Source organism: Pinus tabuliformis, chromosome 7 (assembly GCF_031772625.1).
Source record: "Pinus tabuliformis cultivar Carrire ecotype Pingquan chromosome 7, CPIR1, whole genome shotgun sequence".
NCBI lineage: Eukaryota > Viridiplantae > Streptophyta > Pinopsida > Pinales > Pinaceae > Pinus > Pinus tabuliformis.
The window spans coordinates 1,767,647,054-1,767,666,420 of NC_142293.1; the positions used below are offsets into that span (position 1 = coordinate 1,767,647,054).

Consider the following 19,367-nt stretch of genomic DNA (forward strand, 5'->3'; position numbering starts at 1 on the left):
ACAATCTGCCTTAAAAATACAAAGGAACAATTTTACCTATGTTTCTCTAGTTATTCTTATGAGAAAAAGTAAAGCGACTCTAATGGTTAAGCATTCACTGCCACATACAATATGCACACAATCTTCTGCAATACATATACATAAACAAAAAAATAAATACTCATGAGCATGACATCTCATATATCGCCCTTACATTGAGGTGTCACATGCTTCCTTAACCCATCAAGAGATTTCTCCAGTTTCTCAATTAAGGATATCAGTGTTAAGGATGTCTTTGGCCTTTCTTCCTGTGAAAGTTTCAACAAAGCCTCATGTTTTGTGGGCAGTTCAACATATTTGTCTACATGCTTTGTATTCCCCAACCCCAGGGAACGCGTGAACTCCAAAAAAATAGTCTTCAAAGCTCCCGGAACTTTCCCAAGCCCCCATTGCAACGCCTACAGAAAAGGCAATGTTCCCATACAATTCCAAAGCTTCCAAGAGCGCGAGAACCACTGGAATGGATTTCCTACCTCTAGAGAGCGATTCCCAGGTAACAGAGCATATTCTATACCTTTACTTATTCTATAGACAAACAATGATTTTTTCATTTCATTTAAAGCTTTCACATATTTTCATTTCAAATAGACAATTGGAAAGCCAAGCACAAATAGGGGCAACATTATTTTTATGAGATGGAATGGAGGTGAAAATGATATCACGGAACATGTCATGTATGGGAGGGATATGGAGTACTACCTTAGCTAATCCTTTAGTGTACATCCTAACTATGGGATATGACACATTTTTATGAGAAAACTATGTTCTAACCAAGTATGATAAAGAAAACAAATAAATTATAGGATTACAAAGTGTTGTTAGATCATATTTTAGTAAGCGCCATCATCACAACATGCTATAAGCTATAATACCATCCAATTATATGTATACATCAAGTAACAATTATGGAAATCTCATTGTTTTGAGAGGTGAGAAGATATCTGATATATATGATAGTTGAGATAACAGCAGAAGTGTCTAAATGAGAATATGGTGTTGGGAATCATGATTGTCGTTAAACCAAAACTCATAGGTATTAGTCAACGATCACATCACCAAAGATAAGGATCCACGAGAGGCAAATAGTCCATGTCACAAAGTACACGGGGAGCATTGGTTTATCCAATGTCCAACAATCCCCCCAATGCGAGTCTGGTGTGTATCGAAATCGTGACCTACTCTTTGATACCACTTGTTGGGAATCACGATTGCCATTAAACTAAAACCCGCAAGTGTTAGTCAACGATCACATCGCGAGAGATAAAGATCCACATCAGAAAACACAATTCTTGCATAATAAACAAAATTCATAAGCCCATGTCATTCTTGCACAATAAACAAAATTCACATGGTGGCAATGTGCAAAAAAGCAAGAATAGTGACATTGCCACCACCTGACTCTTGTTTCTCAATTCTGGTCCTGTTTATTTGCTTTTCGCTGCAATATTACCTTCCATGTTAGTTCTGTTTATTTGCTTTCTGCAGCTATATTCTGTCCATTTTTCTCTGGATATTCTGTTTCAGCTAACAAAGAACACCACAAGGAAATAGAACAAAACAGGACCAAAGCAGAAATATTCGTTTCAGTCACGATTGTCCAGTGTCTGATTGGCCCAACATGTTTTTTTATTTTACAGTTTGGGTCCATCCAGAGCCATTTCTTAAAGGGTCGACCACAAGGAAATAGAACAAAACAGGACCAAAACAGAAATATTCGTTTCAGTCACGAAATTCCCGTGTCTGATTGGCCCAACATGTTTTTTATTTTACAGTTTGGGTCCATCCATAGCCATTTCTTAAAGGGTCGACCATCATAATTGTATGGGTTTGTTAACACAATTAATTCGGGTCGTGAGTGATGAATATAAAAATATACAAGTAGTGTGTCGGTTTCTCAGTTCAGCCCTGTTTTCTAACCCTGGTAACATCGTGGTCTCATACTCGGTCGACCTTACCAGTCCACTAAGGCCTTGTTGGCCATGCTTATGTTTTTCCAACATTTTCCAGCTCATAATCAACCTAACGTCTACACAAACACTATAAAACCTATCATTTCTAAAACTGACATAACAAAATAAAGGATTAGGGTAGTATCAAGAAAACACAGAAAGGATGACAAATTACCTCCAAAGCGTGCTCATGTCGAGAATACTTTCGGAGTTCCTTGACCATCCGCTTTAACTCGAGCTTCTTTGGTCGTTCCTTGCCTTCATTAATCCACCCTTCCAACTCTGCTACCGCACTGCGCTTTCGAGCTCCAATCCTGGAAATCCTCTTATACAAACTGGCCGGCAAGTCCTGCGAAAAGGCTTCTCTTTCCTCGGCTGTTTTCTCGGTCGCCACGGCCTTCATCGAAAGTGCTCTGAAAACCCACATTTGACAAACCCTGCGCCTTTCATACAGATTATTCCCGCCGGCAAATAACCCATTCAAATAAGCTTCCGGAGACCCTATGGTATAAAGAGGACGGTAGAGTAGGGTGTCCAGGCAGCCTCCGTGGCAGGAATGTGTCATGGACTGCCCCCATATCAGTGTCGGGAAGCTTCTAATGTTTGAATAGCGAACGAGATTGTGAAGAAAACAATATATAAGATTGTGAACTTATTCTGTGAAGATTCATGGTTGGCGTAATAAAATCAAATCAACTGGAATGAAATGTGATGTCCTAGAATTTGGAAAACTAAATTCAAATCAAATAATGTAAAGAGAAGTTACCGTTTGCTGATAGCGGAGATGACAAGCGACCTCATCGCCGGTGCTTGTGCGTAACGAAAACGGGGAATTCCTACGGTACTGACCGTTCTGAAGCCCTAGTATGAGGTAGATCGCTACCAAAATCCCTTGAATTGAAAGGCTTTCGTGGATGTTTTGTGTATTATAGAATGTGTAATGGTGCTCAGAGCGGTGAAACCGAGTGTAAGAGGTTTGAAATTACACATTTCACACGCTCTGCACCCTGTCAAAGGATTTATCCGTCCTCGCGCGCATGAATATAGAGACACTAACGGCCTTTTCCATTGTCGTTTTCCCTCACATAAACCCTGAACCCTAATGGATAATGAACAACGTAGTTACATAAGAGAGTACGCGCCCACTGTAAGTATCATTCATCACGCTGCCCACTTTGGCACGCCACGTGGACACATCCGGTCTGAGCGACCTGTTATCGCAGTTGTCTATAATGCGACTTCTTGGAAGTTTTTCCGGTCAAAATCCGGCAGCAATTTATTGGAATCACAAGTTTGATAGCTAGTTTCTGCACAATCAAAGCGTCCCAAGGGTTTTTCAGGGCGCTGAATCCAAATATGCAGTTAAAAAACCATTTTAAATAATACAAATCAAGATTTAACCTCAATTTTTTCCGCCGGATTCCGTCACCAGAATCTCCAAAAAATCGCATTATAGACAACTCCCCTGGCCATCTGCTAGCGTAGCGCTCTAGGAGCATCTTTGGTCGCTTCCTCCCTGCAACGGACGGTCTCTTCGATAACGAGTAGTGGGGGACTGCGGCGCTGTGGAGGTCGCAACTCCTTTGTCCAGGATTACTTTCTTGGTTAATATAATCAATATTATCAAGAATATCAAATTTGATTTTAGTAATATTATTTTCGTAAAAGACTATTTTTAGTCTCGTGCACTTCAAAATATCATTTTATTTCATATGGAGGCTATCAAGAGGATCATTGACAAAGGTACTTCTAATTTGACGGAGATATGCTCTAAAACATATTTTTTAGTTACCACGATGATATATATGAACAAATTTGTGGGAAGCTATGGGTTCTCCTCTCTCCCAAATTGTAGTTAATTTGTCCATGGAGCATCTATAAAGAAAACCCTTGCATCTTCTACCTTTCAACTAAAAATTTGTAAAAGGTTTGTGGGTGACACCTTTATTATTTCGCCCCATGATTGTCATGAATTCGATGAATTTGCAGAGCACCTTAAGAAGCAATCCAATCACATAAAATTCATGATGGTGGTTGAAGTTGAAGACAATCTTCCCTTCTTAGATGCCTAAGTCATGAAGAAGTTATATGGTTCCATGGCCCACCAAGTTTACAGAAAGAAAACCCATATCGAACAATATCTTCATACCTAATCGCATTATCATCAAACATAGAGACTAGGGGTTCTCAACAATGTAGCTACCAAAGCTTTGAGATCTAATAAAAATAATTTTGAGGAAGAAAAAAACTCATCTTCTCATGGTCTTTAAAGATGATGGTTATAGAAGCACATTAAGGAATTAGGGCCTTTAAGAATGCTAATAATGGACCTAAAAACAAGGATCACACTAATGATGAACTCTCCAAAGTTGTCCTTCCCATTATTCAAGGGACAATTGGTAAGCTTTCCATAATTCTAAGAGGAAGAATATTGGGGCAACCTTTAAACCCTTCAAAACCATTAGAAACTCCCTCAAATGGATGAAGGACCCTACTAATCCCATTGATCAAAAGGGTGTCTATATGATTCCCTGCTCCTATAGAAAACAATACATTTGGGAAATATGTCGTTTCTTCAGGATTAGAATCTAGGAACACTCCACATATGTTAAGCATAATCGCACACATCCTTCCACTTTGGCCAAGTACTAAGACAAAACCAAACATCAAATTTGTATCAAGTATGCCATAATTCTAACAAAGGTGGACCATTATCACAATAGAAAATTTAGGTAGGTTATTGAAATGAAAAAATGGCCTAATACCCTGAATAGGAATGATGGCTAGAAGATTGGTGAGAATTGGATCCCTACTCCCTCCACCAAATTTCTTCCTAGTTCATACTCTTTATTTCTCTCTCCGTATTTTTCCATTTATTTATTTTCCTTCTCCTTAAACTTTTTTGTCTTCTCCTTAAACTTTTTTGTGTTATTTTTATCATGTGGCTCTTACTCTTTTATCATTTTATTGCTCTCTATTATATACCTCATAGTAATACGGTTGTTTAATAAACTTATATATATACTCACACAAAACTTTATTAATAATAATAATAATACAATATATACTTTAATATATATAATACATTTTATACTTCAATATATACCTAATATATTTTATTAAAGTGGTATACTTAATTTTTATGTATATATTATGAGTTATAATATTTAGCATATGAAAGCATGGGGAATCCCTAAGTACTTCTCCACATTTTGTGGATGGTAAATTGAGTAATGTTGACATGTTTGTGTTGCCATTGATGTCATATGTTGAAGTTATGTACTCATGAGTCCCTATGTATCATTTTGAGTCTGTTGTATACTTGTTGAGGGTTGTCATGTTGATGTAAAATATTGTCAGAGTCTTAGAAGGTCTGTAGAAGAAGTGTCATAAGGTAATAAGGCCTCATCTGAAGTTGAGCTACATGTGTGTTAGAAGTCTAGCTGATGATGTGTGTAGAGTATTATTGAAGTTATGCAACCGATTGCTTGATGTCATGATAGGCTTGGAAGGCTGATGATCTGAATGTTGGGCAAACTTGTTAATGCTATGCAAGCTCCCTCATCAATACTAAAAAAGGTGTTTAGGATCGTCTCAAATTAACCAAAATGTGAAGGATTATGTGTCAAGTATTGAGTGTCTTTTATGAGCAATTTATGAGATTAATTAGTTGTTTAAAACACATATACAACAAGTAAAATGCAGAGAAGTAAAACACAACAACTCATAACACAAAGTTGATAAAGGAGTTCACCCCTCCTAGGCTACATCTCCTTGGACCTGCTTCAATGGCTAGGCCCTCTTTGGATTAATGGTAAATTCTCTAATTACATGCACCTGTAGTGCTCCAATGGCTTTGCAACCTACTCCATTGGATTCAAAAGACCCAAAAACCCCAAAAATGACTATCCAAGCTCTGTAATTGGACTTTAGCTGATCTAGGCTTGACCTCCTCTCCTGGTGGCCCTAGGCTTCCTTAAACTTCAACGTAGAAAAATCACGTACATAAGTGTCTTTATGCCTCTGCAACATGTTCCATTGTATTCATAGCATCCAAATCATCTAGAAATGACTCTTTGTAAGCCAAAATTGGTTGAATAATGAAGAAGTTATGGTCTCTTCAGTTTTCCCTAGGAAAACTCCACCAAATGTGGAGAAACTCTAGTTAACCCCGCAAAAATTGCCGCAATGCCAGATTTGTCAAACTTGCCAAACCGCTGCCAACTTAATCCGTAGTTAATTAGTGGATAAACATGGGTTAATTAGCCAGAAAGGCTGGGGGAAACTCTCTCCCTTTCCAACCAAAGACACAACCCTCGCCAAGAGACTCTGGTCCAGCATTCCCTCCAACCTCTGCTGGCAGATATGGCTCGCCAGAAACGCAAGCATCTTCAAAGACAAAAAACCTAGGATCTCAAATATCCTGGCCAAAACTGTTGCGCTTATAGCTGAGACTATTGAAGCCAACGGGATTCAACAAGCTGACCCGGAATACTCAACTGAGCAAGTGAAAGCATGGGTTCAAAGATTCAACTGCAAGCCAAATCCAAAATTCAAGACAATCAAGGGATCTGGACAGAGTGAATGGAAGATCAGAGGGTCAAAAGAGGAAGTTAACAACTGGATCCAAAGGCAAAAAAGGCACACACTACACTTCGACGGGGCCTCAAAGAACAATCCAGGCATAGCTGGAGCAGGGGGAGTTTTAAAGGACCCCCAAGGAAAAACGATGGTTACATATGAATGGAGCTTGGGGACTTTGTCAAACAACAAAGCAGAAGCATATAGCCTCCTTTTGGGGATCTCCATAGCGCGGAGGAGGGGAATTCATGACCTTCTAGTGATGGGAGACTCAGCAATCCTAATAGCAGCCTTAAACAAGGGGAACAACTTCAACCAATGTGCCCTGAACAGAACAAAAGACAGAATCTTTGAACAGGCCAGGGGCATGAACAACGTGACTTATAAACACGTCCTCAGAATACATAATAAGACAGCTGACGAGCTGGCCAACAAGGCCATCAAAAGACCCACGGGCCAGGTGAGGGAGAATGAGGAAATATATGATCATGATATCCCATAGATATATCTTAATCCCAATGCATCTGACTGTTAGTCACCTCAGGCATCTAACTCGAGACAACAGGCCAGCGAAAAAGAGATCTTCTGCTCTACAAATCGATCTCGACTGCCAAAAAGGAGGGTACAGGACAGGGAATCGGCCTCAGGACCTTAACATGCAAGAAAACAACAGCATTTCTCTTCGACACTCTCCCGGAATCAAAGGAAGGCGTGATCATGCCCATACTTGTTACAGAATACAAGGACGGTCACAGAGCACCTCAGATCACTCGAGGACAGATATGATCAGTCACTCCGCCTCCATTCATGAGTGGGAGATCGCACGTTGCATCCTTTTTAAACTCATCAAGAACCCAAAGGCCCTCACTACTCATCAAAACCATAGCGCGCGCAGGAGAGCCCTTCTGGATCGGAGGCAGTGCCAAGGTGGTCTTTTCTGCAGTAACAAGGCTAGCACCGGAGACCAAATACACTCTGAGATTCTCTTAGTGAACGGCAATAGCTGGCTTTCCTTTGCGCACAGTGGCACCAGGCATCGAGCGCAAGCAAACTCCACGAGGGCGGACTTACCAGATCTCCATCTGAGCTGGGTAAACAATCTTCCCTTTATCTGTGTTCTTTTCAATACTAACAGTTGGTTCTGTGCTCCCAGCACTGCTCTCAATCATCAACAGGGCACTCACCTCAACTCTGCCTCACCAAAGCAATCTGGCTACACAAGCGGCAAGCCTCATAACTCCTCAGCATCTGACAAAGCCTTCACCGCTCCCAGCAAGATGGCTGACCAGAACAATCAGCAAGCTAACCAGCAGCAGCCAAGGAACCCGATGGATAACATATTCAACAACAGAGATTGCCATATGTGCAAGGCACATGTCATTATGATCAATGCTCTGAAGAAGCAGGTGAAAGAACTCACTGAGGACTTTCACGCGGACAGAAACTTGAAGAGAAAGAAGCTGGAGAAGAGGAAAAAAGAAATCGAAGACCTTAAGGATCGCTGCATCCACATGGAGGCAGTCATTGACCACCTCCGCACCTTAACTGAAAGCCAGCAAGGAGAAGCTTCAACAAGAGTGAGCAAGAGGGAACCTCTCCAGGATGACTCGGTTACCCAACATCCCCCCTAACTCATGCAGTGTAGTTATAAATGGATAGGAGGATCCTTTGTAAGGCATTATAGCCGTTTAAATTCAGTATTAAGTGTAGTTAAGAAGAGCTTCGAGAACTATGGGTCTGCGAGCCCAATTTTGAATCTCAGCTCTTGGAATCTTCCTCTTATTGTAATAGTTTTCGAATCGCAAGTTTTATAATACACAAGTAGACGACTTTGTTAAAAAAAAAACATGGCTTAATTAGCGATAATCCCCGTGGTTAGTGTTAGCGCTAGTCGTCGATTATGAAGTTGGTCACATGTGGAGGTTAAGGTTAGCGGTTACCTCCCAAACTTGTCAGCGCTATCACAAGAAATACAAATTGTGCCCATTGATTGTTAAGAAACATTAGTGCGGCATAGTGGTAAGGCTTTGGGTTTGCGTGGGTGAGGTCGTGAGTTTGATTCCCCGACTTGCCAAAACATTTTACCCGACCTTTGAGAGGGCACGTGGTAGCATCCGAGCTTGCCACATGTCAGCCTCTCATCGGTCCACCTCAATGCCCTTAACCAAATAATGTGCCGACACTTGTCACCATTCGATTGAGCCACATGTCAAAATATTTCGAGAATATTCCTTGGAATATTATTTTTGCTCACTGGGTTGTATGGATGCCTAGTCAGCATCTCAGTGAGCCTATCCCAAAATTTTGCTTGTTTGACAAAACGATCAGAACATGATATCTTTCTCATACGAACTTCGTTTTGAGTGAAACGAGTTGCATTGGGATCGTATCACCGAGACGGACGCGGTCGTTCAGGTTTTGATCGATTTTGAGTACTTTTACTTTTTAGCAAATTTTTCCCCTAATCCATATTCCGATCAACTAATTTGTAGGTTAACATGATCCCATGAATCTCTATTGCAAGTATGAGGGCCAGATTCCTAAGTCGTTGGGATGATGGGTTATGGGAACGATTGAAACTTTTCATTCGATGGTTTGTTGTGTCGTCTGAGCGATCGGTTGGATCTAAGCAGGCCTGTCCATGCGACAGAAAGAATTTGCGTGCTCATTTGGAATTTTATTTTTTTTTGCGAAGTCTATTGTCGAAATTTTCCAGAAAAAGGTCAAGACAAGTTATGGGGCCTCTAGAAGGTGATCAAAGCTGAAATTATCAAAAGGATAGTGGAACGAGTAGCTTGATTTGGTTAAAAAGTCCAGCTCAATCAAATTTGAAGCATGTGAACAGGTTTTATGTGAGTTCCATCACCTCGAAGAATTAATTGATCTCTAATATTACAAATATGTGGAGAAAAGTTGCTCATTTGGTTGGTTCTCTAACAATGTGAGTGAGTGAGTGTACATGTAGAGAAAGCGCACAAACCAATGATTGTAGCAGTGAGTTCAAAGCTTTAGTATTGCAATGTATGCTTCATAAATTATTCTCCAACATTTTTTCAGAGTTGTGTGCAGATATTGAAGATCAATGTGGAGAGTGTGTGTTTTGTTCTCTCATTTGGAGTGTGTAATTGTGGTTGCATGAGGGTGCTTAATTGATGATAGTTTTGTTTATGCAACAATGTTTCAGTTCAGAATTTTATCATCTTGTTGCAAAATTGTCTGTACTTGGAGTGGGGCCTTCAAGCTAAGTGCATGTTGATTGTCTATTGTAGGATTAAGTGCTCAAAGTTGGTTGTCGCCAACATTTCTCATTTCAGTCAAGGGGTGGGTGCTCCATTTCTAGTGGTGGCTAGTTGATGTAATGTAAATGATAATATTTTGAAGTAATAAATAATAAGAAAAAGCAACAAACAGTTCAGTGGTTTTTTACCCTGGAGGGGGATTTTTCCACCTAAAATCCAAGTGTCTACATGTGATGATTGTTTTTGTTTTTCATGTGCATGATCTTGTTATATCTTTCTGAAGTAAACTTCTGAACAAGTTTTAATTGCATAAATAATTTAATTTAGTAACATTGATTCACACGCCCCCCCCTCCCTCTATAACAGCCCTAGTGAAAATTCCATGTAATAAAAGTAAATAAAGGCAAAAATAATAACCACGGTTGATGGGACACTTATTCCAAGCTGAATGTTGGGCAAGACATCCTAGGGGGTGTTCATTTGATTGTTTATGGCTAAGGAAATTGGCAAAGGCAATGGCTAAGGCTTTTGAAAGACAAAATGGCATTTTTGGCACATTTATTTATGAAAATAATGGAAATTAGGAGAAAAGGGAGGTGAAAGGTCACAAGTTGCACGTGAGGAGGAAATTGAAGGAAAGTAATGGGAAATGAAGAAAATAGAGACCTCATTAATAAAAATGTTTATAAGGATCAGTGGGTAACCTTTTGTCAGTTGAGTTTTGGAGCTCTCTCATTATTCTCTCTCTCTCTCTCTCTCTCTCTCTCTCTGGATACTTAGAGTTTTCTAGGAGCATTTTGGCATTGGAACAAGAAAGGCAAAGAAGGCGAGAGGAAACAAAGATCAAGCAAGGAAAAGTAGGATCAAGCAGCTACAACAAGATTCTCTACAGGCATCGATTTGCATGTGTATCTTCCTTGCTAGATTTGGCATGCATGGTATTGCATGTGGTTCTTTTGTTGTTGTGGCATGGGTTTTGCTAGGTGTAATAATGTTTTCAGCCTAACCTTTCCATTTCCAAATAGCCATGGTGTGATGGGGTTCTCATGTTTTGGTTGAGTTGGATTGTTAGATGGATTCGAAGTTGAGTGGGGTGGATCTCCGAATGATAGAGCACATGGCCTAGTGGTCCCTGAACCAGACTGTGGATCATGGTAAAGCCACTGGCCTAGTGACCCCTGAGCCAGACTGTGGGTTGCGGTAAAGCCAGGATTGTGTTGCCTCAGTGGGCCTAGGAATCCTTGTCGGTGAATGGAAGGATATACGGTAAATCCAAGAGGTGGTTTGCTCTTTGTTGGGCCTAGTAATCTCGAGTTTGGGATATGTGATAAAGCTTGGAGAGTGGGTCTCGGTTTAGGGCCTAGTGATCCAGGTTTGGATTGTGGTAAAGCCTGAGAGACTAGGAGACAGGAAAATTCCTCACGGTGTAGGTGGAGAAATTCGGTGGCATCCATGCTTGTTTTGCCTAGTGATCGGGTGGAGATCACAATAAAGTCTGTTATGATGTGTTCATTGTGCTGGTCCAATGATCTAGGATGGATTACGGTAAACACTGATTTATATTGATGAGGGTGAGGTGGTTTATCCTTAGCATCCCCTGGTTGGTTCGTATGGTCTGAGTCCCACATTCATGCTTGGAATATGGAACGGGGGTGAATGGTTGAAGAGAGATTTGGTTCAACCATTCTATGGTTAGGTGGAACGTGGAAGTCCCATCCTAGATTTGGTTTTTGCATCATTAATGAAAGGTTATTTCTCCTTGTATTTCTATGAGCATTTTGATGGATTATATGTGCTTTATATGGTTGTACTTTCATGAGTATTTTTGTTGGTGTTATGTTGGTTATATGTGTGTTGTATGACAACAACTATGTATGTCTCTCAGCATGCTTTTACTCATAAATGAATGGATAATGTATATATGGTCTAATAGATGGTAATGCAACAAATGTCTGGAAGGAAAAATGGTTCTTAGCGATTCTCAACTAAGTACAAAATCCCTATGTTTAATTCTATTGGTTACACCTGTATATTACATGCTTGCGACATGTTTGACGAAATGTCGGTCATGGCTAGTAGGGATCTGATTAATGTCTTGTTTAACTTATTGTTTTTGCATCATTGTTTCCCTGTTTTTTTACGGCTCCTAAGTTATCATTCCATTTTGGGCAGTGACCTGGGCTCTGGGCCTAAAAAAATGGCTCAAATCTGGGACGTTGGCATAACACTGGTAAATTGGGTCCTTGGACATTGGCAAGCAAGCCTGTGAGAGCGACTTCAGGTTTATGGATGTTTTCATGCCTATAGCATGAGAGCGATTGAGGCTTAAGATGTCCAGAACATCAATGGGACCCAGGAATAGGATGTCTGAGTGGCTGACATGTCTCCTAAGGGTTTTGTGGCTGACATGGATAGGTTGGTTGATGTGTGTCGTCGATTCCACTTCCTTAAGGTCACATAGAAGGTCAAATCCAATCATAGTAGTCTCTCGTCACATGTTTACCCTGGTTGGCTAATTTCTTGGGTAGATGTGTGAGGAGGGTGTTACAGATTGGTATCAGAGCATGGTTCACCCCTCAGACTGGATGGGTGATGTGTCTTGGTCATGCATGCATGTCAATTGCATGTGTGTCTCTTACACTTGCATTCCATGTGCTTGTTGCATTTGCTTGATGTTGATCATGATGGTAGTAAGGTTGTCATGAGGAACTTCATGATTGATTTTGTGGAATGCATCGTCACGAGTATATGATTGGTTGCATATGGTTATATGTCGCTTACATATTGATTATATGTCGCTTAACTACATCCTTGTATAGGAGGTGCATTCTTGTAGGTTTGATTACATGTATAAGTCTTGTAGGCTGATTATAAGAATTGATCATTTATGTTTTTGACTACATGCGTTTATGTGTAGGTTTAGTTGATTAGGCATTGCTTATGCATGTGACAATGTGTACAATGGAATAATGGTTATTGTCATGCATGAGGTCATAGCATGCATTGTTAATATGGCCTTGCATTAATGACTGGATCCTAACTAGAAAGATGTTTATGTGTTGATGCATTTATTTGTGTATGTATATATGATATTATGTTTATGTTATACATGTATCACGTTGATTGTTGATCTTCTAGACAAGGTATCCTCCCCGAATTATACTAAGGTATGTTGATTTATTGTGATTTGGTTTATCTAACATATTATGCATTGCAGGAAAGAGATCAAATGGCTAGCAAGGTGGTAGACTACATAGAATCTCCCTATGAATCAGATGGGCAGCGTGGTGTGGGGCACTCTTTTGATTTGGTAGACACATTGAGAAGCCTGAAGGAATAAATAAGGAGTTGTAAGGCTGATAATTGACAGGATCATATAGGCACAAGAGAAACGAGCAGAGGTTGATGTTATACATCTTCAGAGTTTATTAGAATTGTAGTGACAACCGCCACTTCGGATCAGCGATGGACATGAGGATAGAACTAATGGGGCATATGGCAGCAGGTTTCCTGGTAGACACAAGTCAGATATATCTAACACAGCGATAGATGGTAGGATGTTGGACACTCCGGATAGGAGAGGCAATGGATACAGATAATATTCTAGTTCTGGTTCTAATAGACATCATGATCGTCATCATTATCACCCTTACAAGACGAATGATAGGGGATACTTGCCAGATGAGTTCAAGAAATAGAAGCCACCTACTTTTGATGGGGATGTGAAGAAGCTAGAAGATGTAGAGGCTTGGAAACTTGGGATGAACAAATTCTCTGAGTTGCATAATTACACAGATAACATGAAGGCTAGAGTAGAGATCTTCAACTTGAAAGGTAAATAAAACATTTGGTGGGAAGATGTGAAGTGGGTAAGAGACATCAGGACGAATGATTTGAGTTGGCATGAGTTCAAGAGGCTTTTCAAGAAGAAGTACTTGTCAGATTGGTACTACGAAAGTAAGGCTAAAGAGTTCTATGAGCTAAACATGGAATCAATGACAAATGAAGAGTACACGACCAAGTATGTACCATATTTTACTGATGAAAAGGCTAAAGTTTAGTGATTTGTCAGTGGTTTTCCATTAACATTTAGAGATCGGATTGAGTATGATGAGCCTTGGTCACTTGAGGCAATTATTGGGAAACTGAAGCATTGTTATGACCAATCAAAGCGTAAGAATGAATCTCAACAAGGATGAAGGGGAAAAGACAAAGGTAAAGGTAAAGGTAAATTGTAGCCTAAGAGGACAAGGCCTCAGCATGTAGATGAGAAAGAGAACGTAGCACCGCAAAAGAGATTTAATGCAGCTAGACAGGGACATGAGTCACAACAACAAGATAGAGGTGTTGGTACTGGTTGGTTGGAGTGTTGGACATGTGGCAAGGAACACCTTAAGTGAGATTGTCCACATAACCAAGATGGTAGGCCATAGATATACAGTGCATAGGAGATGCAGATTGTTGGGGATGTAGGGTAGAGCATTCCTCGTATCTATGCAACAGTGGACAACAGACAGGCATAACACCGGGCATCTATCATTGAGATGGATGGTAAGATTTGTGATCAAGTTATTTCTATTTTGATTGACCCTAAATTTAATTATTGCTATGTTAGTCCTTACTTGTTGAATAAGTGTGGTTTGAGTAAGGAATTGCATGTAGAGTCTTGGTTAGTGCAGTTGGCTACAGGTACGAAGAAACAAGTTCATCATTGCGTAAGAGCTTGTGCATTTTATTTGAATGGTATGCCTACAACAACACATTTGAATGCATTACCGTTGGGATCATATTGTATGTTGTTAAGCATATATTGGTTGTATCTTCATAGAACCAAGGTAGACTATTATGACAAAGCTATTGAGTGTGTTGATGACAATAGGGAACCAAGAGTCTTATAGGGTAAGAAGAAAGCCACATTAGTTAGGATGGTGACAGCTATGCAAGCAAAGCATAGTCACATGAAAGGGTGTATGTTATCTGCAGTACACATTTCTAGTGATAATGGTAAGGAGGTTGAGGATGCAGATGTGTTGAGTAGGTACCCAATTTTGCAGCAGTTTCAAAATGTATTTTGTGAGGACATTACATAGTTGCCACCTCACAGGGAGGTAGACTTTTCTATTGAGTTAGTTCCAGGGGCAGCTCCAACATCAAAAGCACCTTATAGGATGAGCACACTTGAGTTGGTTGAGTTAAATCTACAGTTGAAGGAAATGTTGGAAAAGGGATACATTAGGCCAATCGTATCACCTTGGGACGCACCGGTATTGTTTATGAAGAAGAAAGATGGAACTCTCAGATTATGAATTGACTACAGGTAGTTGAACAAAGGGACCATCAAGAACAAGTATCCGTTACCGAGGATTGATGACTTGTTCGGTTAGCTGAAGGGAGCAACAATGTTCTCGAAGATTGATTTGAGATCTTGATACCATCATGTACACATCAAAGAGGAGGACATTTACAAGACTGCGTTCAGGACCAGGTATGGGCAAAATGAGTTTGTTGTTGTTCTATTTGGCTTAACTAATGCTCCAACGCCATTTATGTGCTTGATGAATAGTGTGTTGTGTCTGCATTTGGATAAGTTTGTTATTATGTTCATTGACGATATATTAGTATATTCTAAAAATGAGAAAGAGCATGTCGATCATTTAGCAACAATGTTGAGGTTGTTGAGGGAGCATCAGTTGTATGCTAAGTTCAACAATTGTAGTTTCTTTTATACTGAGGTACATTACTTGGGGCATGTTGTCTCCAAGGAGGGCATTGTAGTAGATCCAAAGAAGATAAGAGCCATCATGGAGTGAGTAGCTCCTAAGAGTGTGGATGAGGTGAGATCTTTAATGGGTTTGGTAGGCTGTTATCAAAGGTTCATTAGGAACTTCTCACAGATTTCTTATCCTATCACATAATTACAGGGGAAAGGTAAGAAGTTCGAATGGACAGAGGAGTGTGAGGCTAATTTTGAGCAACTTAAGAAGTTGTTGACACATGCACCAATGCTACATATTGCAGATCCAGACAAAGTGTTTGTAGTATACACAAATTCTTGCAAGAGAGGACTTGGTGGAGTCCTTATGCAAGATGGACAGGTGGTATGCTATGAGTTGCAGAAATTGAATGAGAACAAACAAAACTTCCCCACGCATGATCTTGAGTTGGTAGTGATCATACATGCATTGAAGATGTGGAGGCACTATCTTCTTGGCAGGAGGTTTGTACTAATGAATCATCATATTGGGTTGAGGTATTTGTTTGATCAGCCAAACCTGAACGCCAGGCAGGCTAGATGGTTAGCCACAATCAGTGAGTTTGATTTCGAGATCAGGTACATCGAAGGTAAAGAGAACAGGGTGGCAGATGCTCTTAGTAGGCCGGTACACGTAAATCACTTGTCAACTATAAGCTCCTATGGGATAGACTTATAGGATAGGATCTTGCAGGCAGGTCAACAGGATGTCAGATATATAGAGATTATGCACAGGTTGCAGCAGAGCACAGGTACAGGTGCTAGTATAGGTACATGTACAGGTCATGGTACAGGTACATGTATAGGTACAGGTTCAGGTGCACAGGATATGGATTATTACCTTACAACAGATGGATTGGTCAGATCCAGAGATAGGACATATGAGTCTGATAGCAGCGAGCTCAAGAAGGTGATCTCGAGAGAGTTTCATGCGAAACCTTATTCAGGTCACCCAGGTTATTAGAAAACATTGACTGCAGTGAAGAAAATTTATTATTGGATGAATCTGAAGAGGGATGTAGTAGATTTTGTGGCTAGGTGTTTTGATTGTCAGCGTATGAAGACAGAGTGTAAAAATTCAGCTGGATTGCTACAACTGATCGCGATTCCAGAGTGGAAATTGGAATTCATTTCCTTGGACTTCATCACAAGGTTGCCTAAGACAGTGAGACAACATGATTCCATCATGGTTGTTGTGGGAAGGTTGACAAAGGTTGCACAATTCATTCTAGTGAAGTCTACATTCTTAGCTAGCGATGTCGCATAGGTATTCATCAGAGATGTGATCAGATTGCATGGTGTTCCGAAGAAGATTGTGTCAGACAGGGATGCAAAGTTCACTTCCAAGTTTTGGAAGAAGTTATTTGTAGGTTTGGGCACAAAGTTGGCCTTTAGTACAACTTATCATCACAGAAAGATGGACAAACAAAGAGGGTCAACGGGATATTGGAGGACATGTTGAGGATGTATGTGATGCATGAATAAAGGAAGTGGGAAGAGTACCTTCCCTTGGTTGAGTTCACATAAAACAATGGGTATAAAGAATCTTTGAGGATGATTCCTTTTAAGGCATTGTATGGGCGGAGTTGCAACACTCCCATTAGTTGGAGTGATCCAATTAATAGGGTGTTGATTGGACCAGATATGTTGGCAGTCATGACACAGGAAATGCAGGTTATAAATAAGAATCTAAAGGCAGCACAGGATAGGCAGAAAGGATATGCAGATAGGAACAAGTTTTTCAAGGAGTTCCAAGTTGGGGAATATGTGTATTAAAGCATCAAATCGAAGAAGAGCTCCTTACGGATTAGATCATGTGCCAAGCTGGCACCGTAGTTTTGTGGACCCTTTAGTATCATTGAGAGGATTGGGCCAATAGCCTATTAACTTGCACTACCTCCGACAGTGAAAGTCCGTGATGTTTTCCATGTATCATTGCTTAAGAAGTATGTTAAAGATGTTGATCATGTGATTGACTGGTCTGTATTGGGGTGGAACTAAATGGAGAATTCTAGCTAGAGCCTCAGTGTATATTGCAGAAAAAGGTGCTTATGCTCTGTAACCAAGCAATCAAGCAAGTTAAAGTGTAGTGGAAGCACTTTGGGTCTAATGAAGCTACATGGGAGATGGTGGATCAGATGCAGGCTATGTATCCTTCATTGTTTGCCCGTTGAGGCAAATCAATTTTGACTTGGTGTTTTGGTGTGATTTTGGTATATGCTTTGGTATATGTTCTCATATATGTTTTGATGATGTTGGTATATGTACATATGTGTATGGATGTAAATACCACCATGAGCTAAGTTATAAAGCTCCAATAAGCAGTATGGGTATCATGTCATTATGATGTCATGTTATTATGTTGTTATGTTGGTTTGCTTTTTAGCAGGGTGATCATTGTAAATATTGTATCGAGCTATGTGATAAGGTTCCATGGGTAGTATGTTTGCTTTTCAGCGGTTTTGTTGAGGTCTAACACCGAGGACAGTGTTCCCCAAGGGGCAGGGTCCTGTAATAGCCCTAGTGAAAATTTCATGCCATAAAAGCAAATAAAGGAAAAAATAATAACCACGGTTGATAGGACACTTATTCCAAGCTAAATGTTGGGCAAGACATCCTAGGGAGTGTTCATTTGATTGTTTATGGCTAAGGAAATTGGCAAAGGCAATGACTAAGGCTTTGGAAAGGCAAAATGGCATTTTGGCACATTTATTTATGAAAATAATTGAAATTAGGAGAAAAGGGAGGTGAAAGGTCATAGGTTGCATGAGAAGAGGAAATTGAAGGAAAATAATGGAAAATGAAGAAAAAAGAGGCCTCATTAATAAAAAGATTTATGAGGATCAGTTGGTAACATTTTGTTAGTTGAGTTTTGGAGCTCTCTCATTATTCTCTCTCTCTCACTCACTCTTGGACACTTAGATTTTTATTGGAGCATTTTTGCATTGGAGTAAGAAAGGCAAAGAAGGTAAGAGGAAGCAAAGATCAAGTAGGGAAACGCAGGATCAAGGAGCTACAATAGGATTCTTTGCAGGTATCGATTTGTATGTGTATTTTCCTTGCTAGATTTGACATGCATGGTATTGAATGTGGTTCTTTTGTTGTTGTGGCATGGGTTTTGCCAGGTGTAATAGTGTTTTTAGTCTAGCATTTCCATTTTCAGATGGTGTGATGAGGTTCTCATGTTTTGGTCGAGTTGGATTTCCGGATAGATTTGACGCTGAGTGGCGTGGATATCTGAATGATAGAGCACATGGCCTAGTGGTCCCTGAACTGGACTATGGATCACGGTAAAGCCACTGGCCTAGTGACCCTTAAGCCAAACTGTGGGTTATGGTAAAGCTAGGATTGTGTTGCCTTGATGGGCCTAGGAATCCTTGTCGGTGAATGACAGGATATACGGTAAACCCAAGAGGTGGTTTGCTCTCTGTTGGGTTTAGTAATCTCGGGTTTGGGATATGTGATAAAGCCTGTAGATTGGGTCTCGGTGAAATATCTAAAGAAGAAAGTGATATTTCAGATGAAAGCAGTGAGAAATCTTCATCAGAAGAAGAAGAGCACAATGAATGTGTTCTTATGGCTTTTGAGTCCAAAGATGAATCAAATCTTGAGGATGGAAAGATTGATTATGAAGGTGAGCTCATTACTGCACTTGATGAGCTAAGCAAAGATAGAAACAAAAAAAAGTTGTTGAAAGAGGAAATATGCAAACTAAAGGAGAATAAACCTCCTTTGGTTGATAATTCTTTGAAGACCCAGTTGGATGAGCTTGAGAAATTCAAGGAAAATTTGTTGCAACAAATTGTG

At 40.1% G+C, this 19,367-nt stretch overlaps 1 protein-coding gene across 1 annotated transcript in view; it reads right to left on the reverse strand.

Annotated features, from left to right (window-relative positions):
* Positions 1 to 2,810, reverse strand: part of LOC149255425 (pentatricopeptide repeat-containing protein At1g02150-like) — a 71,097-nt gene extending 68,287 nt beyond the window's left edge. The window contains exons 1-2 of the mRNA XM_089460486.1: positions 2,755 to 2,810; positions 2,164 to 2,584 (exon numbers count right to left, since the gene is read on the reverse strand). Of these exons, the coding sequence (XP_089316612.1) occupies positions 2,164 to 2,584; positions 2,755 to 2,789 (456 nt within the window). The 5' untranslated portion in view covers positions 2,790 to 2,810. The remainder of the gene's footprint in view (positions 1 to 2,163; positions 2,585 to 2,754) is intronic.
* Positions 2,811 to 19,367: the final 16,557 nt, after the last annotated feature.